General features: G+C 37.9%; 1 protein-coding gene across 3 annotated transcripts in view; it reads right to left on the minus strand.

Annotated features, from left to right (window-relative positions):
* Nucleotides 1-14914, minus strand: part of EPM2A (EPM2A glucan phosphatase, laforin) — a 106927-nt gene that overhangs the window by 10399 nt on the left and 81614 nt on the right. For 2 of the 3 annotated variants that reach the window (XR_006202865.1, XM_042940013.1), the window contains exon 3: nucleotides 57-298. The exons of the other annotated variant lie outside the window; for it this stretch is intronic. Coding sequence is in view for 1 of the 2 variants with exons in the window: in XM_042940013.1 (XP_042795947.1) it covers nucleotides 57-298 (242 nt within the window). In the remaining variant the exon portion in view is untranslated. The remainder of the gene's footprint in view (nucleotides 1-56; nucleotides 299-14914) is intronic. 3 annotated transcript variants of the gene reach the window in all.

Below are 14914 nucleotides of genomic sequence, written 5' to 3' on the forward strand. Positions count from 1 at the left end.
GATGGCTTCTCTGAAACACTTCAACAAGAAGCCAGAAAGATTTTTCTGATGCTTACCTTCAGTGCTCATATCTGGGGTCGGCATCCAGATGTAGACCAAGCCTTCTTCCTTATATAGCTTAATCATGGTGTCTGGAGTCATGGGTTCCGGGTAGCGGTTACAGCCTGAGGAATTCTGTACAATATCCCATTCAGTCTGGAAATTCATTACAGCTGTAATCCCCAATTCGTGCTTCAGTTTGATGGTTACATGCTCCACTTGACGAGGGCAGCTACCCAGCCAGATATTTGGGAGAATTCTAATGAGAATACATAGAGGCAACTATTATTATTGTTACTGTTATGGTTTGAGGTCTGAGGAGCTACAGAAAATATGTGGTAATAAAATGCAATTAACCTTGAAATCTGACACAGGAAAAGGTGCATTAACAATATTAGATGTTGTAACAATATTATTGATATAATAATATTATTATTGAAAGAAAAAATACCGTAATGTTGTTTTTAAGGAAACAAACAATTCAATTAACTAAAATGCTAGGAAATAGGCAATAGCAAGCCAAATCCAGCAACATATTAAAATAAGTCCACCAAGTTGTATTTATTCCTTGATTGTATATGTGGTTCAACATTTGGAAACTCATCCACATATTTCAAACACTAATAAGTTAAAGGCAAAACTCCCATGATTATGGGAGTAAATCCTGTAAAACATTTACAAAAATCAGTCATCATTCCTGTTTAAAACTCTGCGTAAAAATTTCAAATAGTAAGAGAACTTTTAAACACCAGAAACTAACAAACAATAGTCTTCTTTTAAACAAAATCAAAGTCAAGATTATATCTATTAGTACCCAACGTTGTCTTACATGTTTCACCTAATGCTACAAGTTAAGAAGAAATATAACTATCTGTAAAAAATCAAAAAAGAAAAAGAAAATGCTGTCATTATTTTTCAACTATGTTTCCATATCTAAATATCCCAAAGTCTAGATTCTACCCTCAAAGTTTCTGAGTCAGTAGATCTGGGTTGAGAGTCCAAGAATTTGGACTTCTCTAACAAGTTCCCAAGCAATCCTGATGCTTCTAGTTCAGGGCAAAACTTTGAGAATCACTCCTTAAAAGACTCAATTACAAAGCTATACAAAATATTACAGGTATTAAGATATATGGATTAAGGAAAATGTACCAAAATCAAGGAAAATGTACCAAAATCAAACAGCTTTTCTGTGTGCCAGCAGTAGCCAGGTAGAAATGGGGAGGTGGAGGGGCGCCTGGATGGCTTTGGCTCAGTCGTCTGACTTCAGCTCAGGTCATGATCACTCAGTTTGAGAGTCTGAGCCCCATTTTGGACTGGCTGCTATCAGCACAAAGCCCACTTGGGATCCTCTATCCCATACTCTCTCTGTGCCTCAAAAATAAATAGACATTAAAAAAAAAACAGAGGGGTGCCCAGGTGGCTCAGTCGGTTAAGTGGCCGACTTCAGCTCAGGACATGACCTCAGGTTTTGTGGGTTTCAGTCCCATACTGGGCTCTGTGCTGACAGCTCAAAGCCTGGAGCCTGCTTCGGATTCTGTGTCTTCCTGTCTCTCTGCCCTTCCCCCCACTCGCACTCTCTCTCTCTCTCTCTCTCTCTCTCTCTCTCTCTCAAAAAACAATTTTACGTTCATTTGTTAATAAACAATAAAAAAAAGAAATGGGGAGGTAGAGGTGACTCTCATTCAAAAATAAAAGCAAAATTATAAAACAACTAGGAAGACATTTAACCAGAAAGATTTATGAAACTTTATTGGACATTAAGAAAAAAGACAATGAATAAATAGATATACTGTCATTTTATAATAATATATATTTGGTCTTCATCGCAGTTTCTGGCACAGTTTCCTGAGTGATGAGAGCCATTAGGTGTCTTTTGCTGTGTTAATGAAGTAACTTCTGGATAGCACCTAAGGATGGCCTGGTTGACCAGGGGAACCAACTTTGTGATTAGAGGGACTGAACCTGAAGTCCCACCCCTTGGCTTCCAGGAAGAGAGAGGGCTGGAGATTGAGCCAATCATCAGTGGCCAATGATTTAATCAATTATCCCTAGATAATGAAGCTTCCATAAAACCCAGGATTCCAAGGTCAGGATTCCAAGAACTTCCAGGTTGGTGACACAGAAAGAGTGGGGCTCCCAGAGAAGGTCTGGAAGCTCCAAGCAGTCTCCCACATTCCTTGCCCTGTGCGTCTATTCCATCCGTCTGTTCCTGAATTATATCCTCTTAAAGTAAGCCAGTAACCTAGTGAAACATTTCCTGAGTCTGTGAACTGCTCTAGAAAATTAATCAAACCCAAAAAAAGGAAGGGGTCATAGTACCTGTGATTTATAACCAGTCAGAAGCACAGGTAACAACCTGGGCTTGCAACTGACATCTGAAGTGGAGAGTGGGGGACAGTCTTCTAGGACTGAAATCTTAACTTGGGAATCTGATGATACTTCCAGGTAGATAGTATCAGAGTCAGGTCGAATTGTAGGACCCCAAGTTGGTGCCCAGAAAATTGATGACTGTATGGGGAAATCTCCTCACCTCACACACATTGACATTGGGTCCCAGAACCCAAAAGAAATGCCATGCAAATATCATAAAAATGCAAATATTTTCCAAATCAATATATAACTTTAATGAACACTATTATAATTTATTGTTTGTGGTATATATTGTCTTCCACACTGATTATTTCACACGTGTACATTCTCTCCTGAAATAATGGGTAAATACTCTATTTCAACTTTATTTGAATCACGTCACCTAGAACTTTACTAGGTTCAATATGAAGCATTCAGACAACAGTTTATAAATGATGATGGTAGATATCACTTGATGCTCACCAGTGCTCCCAGTTATCCTCTTTCAAGCATGGAGGACTAAATTTCTTCTCTGCCTGAAAGTTAGAGCCATCTGACTTGCTTTTGTCAATAATAAGTGAGCTGAAGTAACATGTGTACCTTCCAGAAGGACATATGTAGGACCTCATGCACAGGTCTCCATGCTCTATCTTTCCCTGCAGCAATGGTCATGAAAACATGTGTGGGTAGTGAACTGCTAGAAGACAGAAGTGGTCTAGAATGCTAACTAAGCTCAGGAGGCCAGCTGCCCTGGAGAGCCAGTGGCTTGTTGATTTAAGCCAATTTTGCCATTGTTTGTTACCACAGCATAACCTGACTTGTTCTAACTCGATGCCTAAATAACTAATCCCTTAAAGCCCCTGATGTGCAGGAAAGAAACAGAGCAGAGGGACTACACTTTTATTTAGCTACTTTCAGACTGAGCTTAAAGCAATCCTTCTCTGTTGGGGAAAATTTTGTTTCCCAAGGGGTATTTGGCCACAATTATGGAGACATTTTAGATTATGACACTGGGTGGTGTTAATGGTATCTATTAGATTGAAAGTGGGGATGTTGCCAAACATCCTATAATGCATAGGGTAGCCCGCACAACAAAGAATTAGCAAATCCAAAACATCAATAATGCTGTGATTAAGAAGCCTTGGGCTGGGGGAATAAAAATGGAATAGACCTCCTTACTATGGGAGGGAAGAAAGGGAACCTGGGACAGGGAATAAGACCAACATATTTGACACAGAGTTTGTGGCTCATCAGTTATGCCATTCTGATAATACGATATTCCACGTCATATTTTAAAAACATATTTTAAAATATGTATGTAGGGGCGCCTGGGTGGCTCAGCCGGTTAAGCATCCAACTTCGGCTCAGGTCATGATCTCACGGTCCATGAGTTCGAGCCCCGCGTCGGGCTCTGTGCTGATGGCTCAGAGCCTGGAGCCTGTTTTGGAATCTGTGTCTCCCTCTCTCTCTGACCCTCCCCTGTTCATGCTCTGTCTCTCTCTGTCTCAAAAATAAAATATTTAAAAATAAATAAATAAATAAATAAATAAATAAATATGTATGTATGTGCATAAAGAAAGAGAGTTAGAGAATGAGCAAAAGTCTAATAGCACAGAGTCGAACAGCACTAAACATTTTAAGTGTGGTGTAATGGAAAGGGCATGAAACATAAGCCGGAAACAATGCCAATCATAGCATGATATTTTTTTAATGTTATTTATTTTTGAGAGAAAGAGAGCAAGCAGAGGAGAGGTAGAGAGAGTGGGGGTGGACAGAAGATCCGAAGCAGGCTCTGTGCTGAAAGCAGCGAGCCCAATGTGGGGCTCGAACTCGTGAACCGCGAGATCATGACCTGAACCAAAGTTGGATACTTAACCAACTGAGCCACCCAGGTGACCCCATAGCAAGATAACTTTAAAAGCACTTGGTAATAACTGTGTGACATCAGGGAAATTTATTTCTCATCTCTAAGCCTTTGGCTGATCATCTTTAAAATGGGTCTAAAAATAACTAATTCATGGGAAGAAAATTCAATGTAATAAGGTATTTGAACAGGACTGATACTAGTGTATGTGCATAAATGCAAGTGGCATTAATGTCTAGTTGTTATAATTTACTTATTTTAGTAATTTACTTTGTATTGTAATGACTATTCAGATAATTTCCCATTGTTCTGTGTATCCTTCATTTGAATGCTGCAGAGTTTGGAATATTCACTCTATTCTCTTAGATGAAATCCAGCTTGTTTTTGTGGGGTTTTTTCCTTATGGCTGTTGTTATTGTAATTGTTAATGTTAATGTAAGAAGCCAATTGACTAATCCTCAAATATGGGTATTATCCACCCTCACTGAAAATATCTCACAATATCTAGCATCATCTAAAACTTGAATCCTACTTACACTCCAGAAGATAAACCAATTTTTTATTGCTACTTGGGCTCTAACAGGATCTATTTGAGAGACAGTCATAAAGTGGCTGTGGAGTGAGGCCTAGGAGTCTGTGGAATTTTTTTTTCAAGAAATTGACTAGGGTATATATATTACATATACAGCCAGATTCCAAAACCACTAGCCTGGCAGATACCAATAAACATGCAGAAGTTTAGTACAGAGATCTCAATACCTTTTAATAGCAGCAAAAAATATGGCAATGAGAGGGAATGAAGTGCTCAGCCCTACACATCCATATGAAAATTAAGTCTGTGCCTTTCTCCAAAAATACTTTCAAGACTATGGGACGCCTGGGTGACTCAATCGGTTAAGCATCTGACTGTTGCTTTGGGCTCAGGTCATGATCTCAAAGTTCATGAGTCCAAGCCCCACATTGGGCTTCAAGCTGACAGAGCAGAGCCTGTTTGGGATTCTCTCCCTCTCTCTCTGCCCCTCTCTTGCTCATTCTCTCTGTCTCTCTCTCAAAATAAATAAAAACTTGAAAAATTAAAAAAAAATACTTCCAAGACTAAAAATGATTCCTAGACAGATTGAGGAACGGGAAACTGTTAGGAGAGTGTAGCTACAAGGATATGTATCTATGTTTAATGTGTAGTATCTTCTAAAAAGTCAAAACTAAATCTTCTTCTGAGTCATGACAAGTATTTAATATAGTTATATTTCTAAGAATAAACTTTTGCAGAAAAAAAAGTTTTATTAATGGGAGTCTTGACTATTGCCACCCTTATTCAACCAAATTGTATTTAAATAAAATCCATCCCATTAATATTGCAACTTAACTAAAGACCAGAGGTGGGGGAACAGGGGATGGATGGATGGATGGCTGACATTCTGGAACCTTACTTTGTTGGACTGCAAATCAAAATCAATTTCATTCATTTGGGTGAATGTGGACCTGTGGTTCTAGGTAATCACATCACAAAACTACACCGTTCGCTTCACCTGTCAGGCTGGGGCCTGTGTTACAACAGCAACTGAAGCGTATGAATGAACCAGTGCCCGCTTGCTGTACCTCAGCTGTCAGTGAATGGAGGACTTGCTGGCAATGATGAGTGCATCAGACAGAATGAGCATCCAAGCACTTTGCAAAATAAATACCGCCGGGCATTGACAGGAGGAGGGGGCATGGGATAAACAGAAGATATCAGCAAAAAAAAAAAAAAAAAAGCCAGTTATATGGACACCACATCACAAGTTCAATCACTAATGGGCTTGAAAAATGGCAGAATAACCTTTTCCTGAAGGTGAAAATTAGCATTATATTTTGTCCATAAGAAAAAAAAAAAGTTAGGAAACACAGAAATCATGCAATCAATGAATGAACATAGGATTTGTTTATCTCTTATCACACTAAGAGACCACCACTGTTGAAAACAGTGCCCAGTTCCTAGCCGTACAAACACAACACCATTTTAAAGAGGAAGAAAATGGATTTTGCTGAGTTTCTTTATAAAGCCCAGCTAAGGATTTAAAAGCAAAAAAAAAAAAAAAAAAAAAAAAAAAAAGATTAGCACATTTCCTAAGTTGGATAATTTTGCTGCATTTACCTTATTTAATATTTTATGGGCAATTCAATGTTAAATTAAAATGTGATCTGGCTTTTAAATAATACTTGAGAAAAAAAAAAAAAGTCTATCAGTCCTATCATTTAGATCTCATTAGTGGGAAAGCAAGAGAAACGTTAAAATCAACCTCCAGTAAGCTCCAAGCTTCATTAGCACATGTAACTCCTGCTGAAAATCTGTCCTCTGTGTCAACTGCTATGTTATTAATACCAAACTTCTACCCAAAAAAGGGTGCTTCTAATACACTCTAGTTAAGGCTAAATGACTGTGCAAAGACAAGTTTCAACTTAGAGAGTGATACTAATTAATTTCTTAATTAAAATAGTTTTATTATAGTTTGCTTACAGGTTATAGACTACAGTATGTAGATAGCACATTCTAATTTCTACAGGTAGTTAGTTTCTTAGATTTTTGGGGGGCAGGGATGTGCTTGAGTTTAAAGCCACATGAAGCAAATATTTTTGACATATGTTCTTTTTATTTTCTATATTAAAAATGACATATAATTAATTCTTAAGGTCTGTTATGGGTTGAATTGTATTTCCTCTAAATTTCTAACCCCAGCACCTCTTCTTCCTTGGAGATAGGATCTCTACAGGGCAATCAAGTTAAAATGAAGCCCTCAGGGTGGGCTCTAATCCAACATGACTGTTGTTCGTATAAGAAGGGGAGATTTGGACACAGACACGTACAGAGGGAAGATGATGTTAACATAAAAGAAGACAGTCATCTACAAGGCAAGGAGAGAGGCCTGGAACACAGCCTTCCCTTGCAGCCCTCAGAATGAGTCAACCCTGTAGATACCTTGATCCTGAACTCCTGGCCTCCAGAACTGAGATAGTGATTTTCTGTTGTTTAAAAGCCACCCAGTTTGTGGCACTTTGTCAGACCAGCCCCAGGAAACTAATACAAAGTCTGAACATTCCAATGTAAAATATATATGTTCAATCATCCAGATTCTTCAAATATCCATATATCAAGTATGCTTAAAGTAGAACATTTTAATAGATTTTTTTCAGCTTTCATCCTGATCTCTGAAAGTCTAAATTAACTTTTGATTGTGGCATTCCAATCGTCCTCTCATACACAATACTACTCATCCACATTCCTTAACTCATGTCCTTCAGTCCATCACTTGAGCACCTGCAGCATGGCAGACAAGATCACCAGGCCCCTGGTTGGGCTATTTTGGCTTACTTCTTTCACGAATTCATTCTGTTTGTTTGCTTGTTCTCATTTTCTGAGAGAGAGAGAAAGAGAGAGAGAGAGAGAGAGAGAACACACATGTACATGCAAGTGGGAAAGGGGCAGAGGGAGGAGAGAGAAAATCTTAAACAGGCTCTGCGAACCCAACGCGGGGCTCAGTCTCACAACCATGAGATCATAACCTGAGCCAAAATCAAGAGTCAGATGCCTGACCAACTGAGTTACCCTGGCGCCCTTGGGTTTCCTTCTTGATCTAATAACTCAGTTCTGAAGTTCTGAGATATCCAGTTTTGGTAACTACAATATAGTCTTGGGCCCCTTTGCTTGGCTTTCAGAAACTGGACCTCAATGGAGACTCACCTGAAATATGTAAGAGCACAGTCTTCAGACTCACAAATTCTTAACCCTGAGTCCAAGAGACTTTGGCTTTCTGAGTTTTGAGAATTTGTCGCCCTGAAATTTGGTTTATAGACCATATCAATAGATTATAGTGGTAAATAAGACAACTGGCATACTTCATTTTCTTAAAGTCAGTCACAGGGTAACACAAAGATTGAGACAAATAACTAGGCTAAGCAGCCTCAGTTGGTTACTGTGATACAAATCTCAACAAAATGTTCTATTAAAATATCCTCTTGGCATGTTAATTTTATTTCCAATATTGAGCACTCCTTGAAAGAGTAAAGTGTCACATTTAATACTTTTTCACATAATGAACTTGAAGGGATTTGTTTAAAATTAATCACTTGCATAATGAACGAGGAACCACTGAAGATCAAAGAAGTAATTAAAAATTAAACATAAGATTTTTTTTAAGATTGTTCTAAAGTCATTCTATCTATTCAACAAATATGTAATGATGCTTGCTTTTTGCTGGGAACTTAATAAATCGTGAGCAAGACAGTACACCCTCATTTGAGCCTACATTCTTTGAGAAAGATAGGCAATTAGCAAATAAATATACAAAATGTATACAATTAATCTGTAATGCGCTACTGAGGACATAAACAGGGAGTTAAAATAGAGGATCATGGGAAAGTTAGACAGTCAGGAAGGCCCTCTCTGAAAAGGTGGCATTAAAACCGAGACCTGATGTGGAAAAAGGAGTGAGACATTTAATGGTCTTATGGTGAGAAGGAGGTAATACCTTAGGAACTGACAAGAATCTGGAGACATGGAGTGAGGTGAACAAGAAGGGACTAGGGCATGAGATACACTGAGAAGACCATGCCAGGCCTGACTGCTGTGCTAGGGAATTTGTATAACAAAACAAAAGCAATAGAAAAGCAGTGAAGGATTTTTAAGTAGAGGAGTTACATGGACTTATGTCAGCATTTTTAAAGGATGACTCCACCTGTTATGGAAAAAATGGATTGGGCAGAAGACAGAGCAGAAACTATAGAGGAAGAGGGAGGACTTTTGGGATAGTGATGGCTTGGAACACAGCGGTGCAGATAGAGAAAAGTGGATTAACTCAAAATGTACTTTAGCAGTGGAACCAGCAGAACTTGCACATTAACCAGATGAAATAGTTGAGGGGAAGGAAAAATTCAAAAATGACTCCAAATTTACTAATGTGATACCCTAAGCTACAGTTGCTTAACCAGGTCTGCCTTCAGTGAAGCCTACCGCTCTCAGTTTGTGTATTATGTATTTTTACAAGTTTCAGATTAACCAACATTTCACCAGGCATCATGCTAATGGCATCCACATGCCTAAAAGCTTGATGATATCAAACTATTCAAACTTCCTTTCAGTGTTCCACTCAAATCTTTATTCCCATTATAAAAGTGTTAATAACATAGGGTTTTTATTGATGTGAGAACTTTGTACACAGAATAAGTTAAATCAACTAGATTTAACTCATATGAAAGAAATATCCATGTACACAATGTGGTACACAGGAAACTGATGTATCTACTCAATCAATTCACTAAAGATATTTTTTAAATTTATTTTTTATACCTGTGGGTCTTTATTTCAGCTCTAGAACAAATAAAAATGAATTTAGGAAACATGACAATCAAAAAATGAAAAAAATCATGATTTTTCTTTTTTTATGGTAATTCTTCTTCATTGCCAACCAGTCATTTGAGTGATTAAAATAGGAGTTTCTAGTGAGAAAAACAATTCTGTTCAGTACTGTCAGCACAACAGATGTTTCCATTGTAAATTTCTTTTTTCTTTAAGATTTTATTTTTAAATATCCTCTACACCCTGTATGGAAACCAATTTGACAATAAATTTCATATTTAAAAAAATAATAATAAAATAAAATATAAATAAGTAAATATCCTCTACACCCAACATGGGGCTCAAACTTATAACCCCAAGATCAAGAGTTGCACACTCTACTGACTGAGCCAGCCAGGCGCCTCTCGTTATAAATCTCTTGACAAAAAAATAAAAAAATAAAAAGATGGGATTATTCATCTAGACCAGTGATTTTCAAATATTAATGTGGAGACAAATCACCTAGGGATCACCTTAAGAGGCAGATAATGATTCAGTCAAATCTGGGCTAGAGCCTAATATTCTGCACTTTCACAGACTCCCCTGTAGTACCAAGGCTGTTGGCCCTTGGAACACACTTTGAGTAGCTAGGAGTACTCTAACAATGGTGTTGACTCTAAAAGTATTATTTGATTAAACATCACAACAGTTCACTACATTTCAGTACTCAGTACTTCAGTACTTAGGAACTCTGTTAAGCAAATGAAGTAAGATCCTTGTGCTAGAGCAAACAGAAAGACAAGCATTTTATCTCTATTACTGATGCTAATATTAGAGGCCTGATATCAACCATGCAGGGAGGCTGCTACTTTTAAAAAATTTCTCCTAATTACAGAACATTTTAAAATCTCTTTAGCCCCTGATTTTCCAGTGAAGAACCTGCAGGAAGCCAAATGACTATCTTACATAACAATCTTGCTTGGCTCTAAGACATTCCTCCTTTCTACAGCACTCATTGGCTTCTGGAGAGTGACCTAAAATTCCCTTTTGTGTTATCTTTTAAAAATGCAGTTGGAGATTTTTTGCATATAGATGCTGAAAACTGGGGAAATTTCACATAAGGCTTGAATATTACAGGGGAACTAAGGGATTTAAATGGTGGAAAACTCTAACGCAATTAGCAGTGTTGCAGCCAAGGGTGTCAGAAACTAGGTAAGGTTCCAGAAAGACAAACAATGAACACCTCCCCTTCCCTACTTGATGTGAGTTCTTACGATGGTAAGAACAGAGGAGAGATGTCAAACTATTAATATTCCAATATTGAGACCTACAAAATCCCTGAGAAGCTTTGCTTCTTTCTTTCAGCCTGGAGTCAGGGCACATGGTATATTTCCCAGTGTATAGAGAGAAGACATGATAGGCAATAAACCCTCCTAAGGATGAGCAGATCAAAAAGCCCTCTGTTTTTAGTTACCTGCGGATCCTGAGGCTCCACAGATATGGGAAAAGAGGCCAGGTATCAGTGATACTTCATCTCCTTATGTTATTCCTAAGAAAGGTCTTAAAGAGTCAGACATGCAGTCTAATACAATTCTCAAGGAGGAGAAGTACCACTTATACCCAAACCAAAATTGTCATATTTAAATTGGTCATCTTTAATAACTCTACTCGTTATGAGAGTGCATTCAGTTACGTGGTGCTCTTACTTGCAGCTAATTTGTTCTGGCAAGACCTTCACAATACAGTTTTATTTAAGACCATCCATTCCACTGAGGATTTTATTAATTGAAGTGCTTAATTGGTAGAAATTGGCCTTAATTTTCCATGTTTCATAGCCCAGGACATTGTCGTCTCCACCTTGTGCTACGCAAGCACTAAGGTTTCTTTCAAGACTTTTGAAGATATTTATTCTGCATTCACAACTGGACTTAAGCGTGTGGAGAAATGTTTGGATCTCCAACTTTTGAAATATATCTGATATCTAAAGCATATGTCCCTTAAACAATATGAACCCACAGACTCCTATTAATGATATTCAGTCTGGTGTCAAAGAGCCAATTCCTATCAAGTCCCATCTAGCACAACTGATATCCACAGAGAGAGTTTAGTGTGTTTCTATCTCAGTTCTATCGCTGTTCAAGATTACATCCCCAGGTGGTCCCATGTATCCTATTAATCACTTCCATTACCACACATACTCTCAGTGTATTCTTACTATGCTTCTGTCTCCTTCACAAACTCTGTATCCTCTACAAGCCTTTCAAGTGTAAATGTTTCTCAGAGTTTCAGAACGTAACTCATCTCCCTAATATACATTGCCATCTATAACTGACATCTACATGCTGGTAAATTCCAAAACCATTGCCTCCAGCTCAGACCTCAGTGCTCTGCTGGAATTCTCCAGTCAATGTCCCATAACTATCAACTGAACTCGTCTTCACTATCTTCCACTCTTTGCTCCCTACCCACAAACCTAATTTTCCACTGTCATTCTTCATCTCTGTAAATTATCCCACAGCTTCCCAGTCATCTAAGCCAGGTAACTTTACTTAATTCTTCTCTCTTCCCCTTCTTATAGTCATTAATCCATATAAGTCAATCTCTTAAACAGCTGTAGAATCTGTCCCCTATTCTACATTATTATTGCTTCCCTTCAGATCTTAACACTTAAGAAGTGAATTATACAAACAGCCACCCACGTGACCTCCCAGTCTCTTTCCTTCCACAATGTAGCTAGAGTCATCTTTATAAAACACAAATCTGATCATGTGACTCCCCTGCCTAAAATAGGGAAGTGACTACCCATCACTTTCATGCAGTCTATAAGTCTTTGGCCTGATCTTTGGAATCTGATCCCCACACATATCTCTGATTCCACATCCCCATGTGAACCCCACCCTCCAACTTAGGAGAGACATTTGCAATTTTCCTGACTGCTCAGTACTCTTCCCTGCTGCTTAACCTGCTACTCTTCCTCTGGAAATGCATTTTCACGGCTCATCTTAAGCCTATCCAGTCTTCTCTGATCTCCCGTGGTCTCACTTAGGTCTTCCTTCTTTGTGTCCCCAAAACATAAACAATCACACACCTTCATTTTGAGCTCTGTCCTCTCTCACTCTGAGATGTTGGTTTTACTGAGCATTTCCTCCTCTGTACTGTGAGCTCCTTGAGAACAAGAATGATCTTATTGATATCATATTCCCATAACTGAACAGTGTATCCAGTACATTGTTAGCACTTAAAGTAAATAGGTGACTGAACAAATAAATGAATAAGTGAATGAACAACTATAGAAATGTCTACCTTTTCATGATATTTGGTTCACTCAACTACATGAGGATTCATTCAACTATCATAAACTGAACATCATTTCTATGACTTGCAAAACTGTGGTGAAGACATTTTCAGCTGTATTATCCCAAAGATATATGTATTAAATTATTGGTTGAAATTAGTCCAAAAATAACAATTTTCTCTGAGAGTGTGGAAGCTGTTTTTACCCAGAATATAAAATTATGTCCTTAGCATGTTTTACTTTTTTGCCTTAACTGCCAGAAAACTTAAAGATAAATTTAATGTTTCACAGTAGTAATTCGACCATCTCAAATCCTGGGAATTTCAACCCCATCACTTTCATACTGTCTATAAGTCTGAATTTTGATCTCCAGATGGTCCACTGCTATGCTAAATTCCTCTAATATACATGCTTTCTTTTCTGAAGTCTTCTATCATAAACAATTATAATATATTTAAGTTGCTGAAGAAGAGTGGTAAAACGTAATCCTCCAAAATACATGATTCTTCTACAATAAGTCCCAGGCATTAAACAAACACATAAAAGGTAGAGATCAGCCTCTATTTGAGCCATACTGACTTACAGCAACCTATCAGAGTCAGTCTATCCTGCAGCTATGCATGTCAAACCAAAGGCTCCATTCACATAAAACTGATTGAATATTATAGCTGCCAGCACAATCTATCTGCAATAATAAAGTTCCACTCATGCTTGCAATGTGGTCACATTTTTATTAATTATAACCCATGGCCCACATAAGTTTTATTTCATTCCATGTAGTATTTTAAATGTTAGCTGTTAATGTAGGTGTACAATTTATCAGACAATAACAAATGTGACTCTAGACCAGTGATTTGCAACCCTGGATACAGACATCTTTAGAAATACTTAAGCCAGGTCCGCAATCAAAACAGAATTTCTAAAGCAGTGGAGTGGGGCTCAGCATCATTTTTTCCAAGCAGCCCAAGTGATTCTGATGTGCACTGAATCTTGGGAACACTGATTTAGACCCTGAGAGAGAGATGTGAGTTGGAGATAAAGATCTGTCATCTTCCCCTTGATAGAGGATTGCCTATCCCATTTTTTTTTAAAGTGACAATAATTCTATCTTTTAAAAATCAAACTGTAAATTCACCCCACTGAAATGGGACTAGTTATAAAAACCTGAATTAGAAAAAGGAAATTAGAGATGATTACTCATTTTTAAAAGGATTTTTTTTTATCTTTATAAAGGATTAATTTAAACATTTCTTCCAGTGAAGGGCAGTGATTTAACTGATCTGTAGACTTATCTCAGTTACTAATTATGCTTGTGACCCTTGCAAAGTCACTGAATCTCTCCAGACCTCACTGAGAGAACTGGATTAAAGAAGCATCTTCCCAGCTCACACGGTACCTCACACAGGTGTCTACATGTTATGTAGAGGCACAGGGTGGCCCAGGCCACAGACCCTGGAGCCAGGCTGCCTAACTTTGAATCCCAGCTCCACTAATTATGGCACCTTTGGCAGATTATTAACCTTCCAGTGCCTCAGTTTCATCGACTATAACATGACATTAATAGTAACTCTACATCTCACAGGGAGGTTAAATGAAATAATATATGTAAGAGCACTGGTAAAGTATTAGTTATCATTCCTGTTACTAATGTTACACTCCTGAAAAAAGTCAGGACCTTTAGTATACTAATGCACTGGAGTCCTTCTAAGAAGGGAAAGTATCATATAGCATTTCAAAAATACATTTGACCACTTAACCTTTGATTGTGGGGCTACAGCTCTCCATGGAGCACCTTTTCAGGAAAGCCATACTATGTGGTGATGGTTGTGACCTTTTCAAGGTGTGATTCATCTCTATGTCTTGGAGACCCAGAAAACTAGGGCCCATGAACCAAAGCCAGCTCACTATCTGTTTTTGTAAATAAAGTTTTAATGGAACACTGTCGTGTTTGATTACATATTATCTACATCTACTTTCACGTTATAACAAAAGAGTTAAGTAGCTACAACAAAAACCATAGAACCTAGCAAGCCTAAAATAGATACTGCCCAACCCT

This window comes from Panthera leo, chromosome B2 (assembly GCF_018350215.1).
Source record: "Panthera leo isolate Ple1 chromosome B2, P.leo_Ple1_pat1.1, whole genome shotgun sequence".
NCBI classification, from domain to species: domain Eukaryota; kingdom Metazoa; phylum Chordata; class Mammalia; order Carnivora; family Felidae; genus Panthera; species Panthera leo.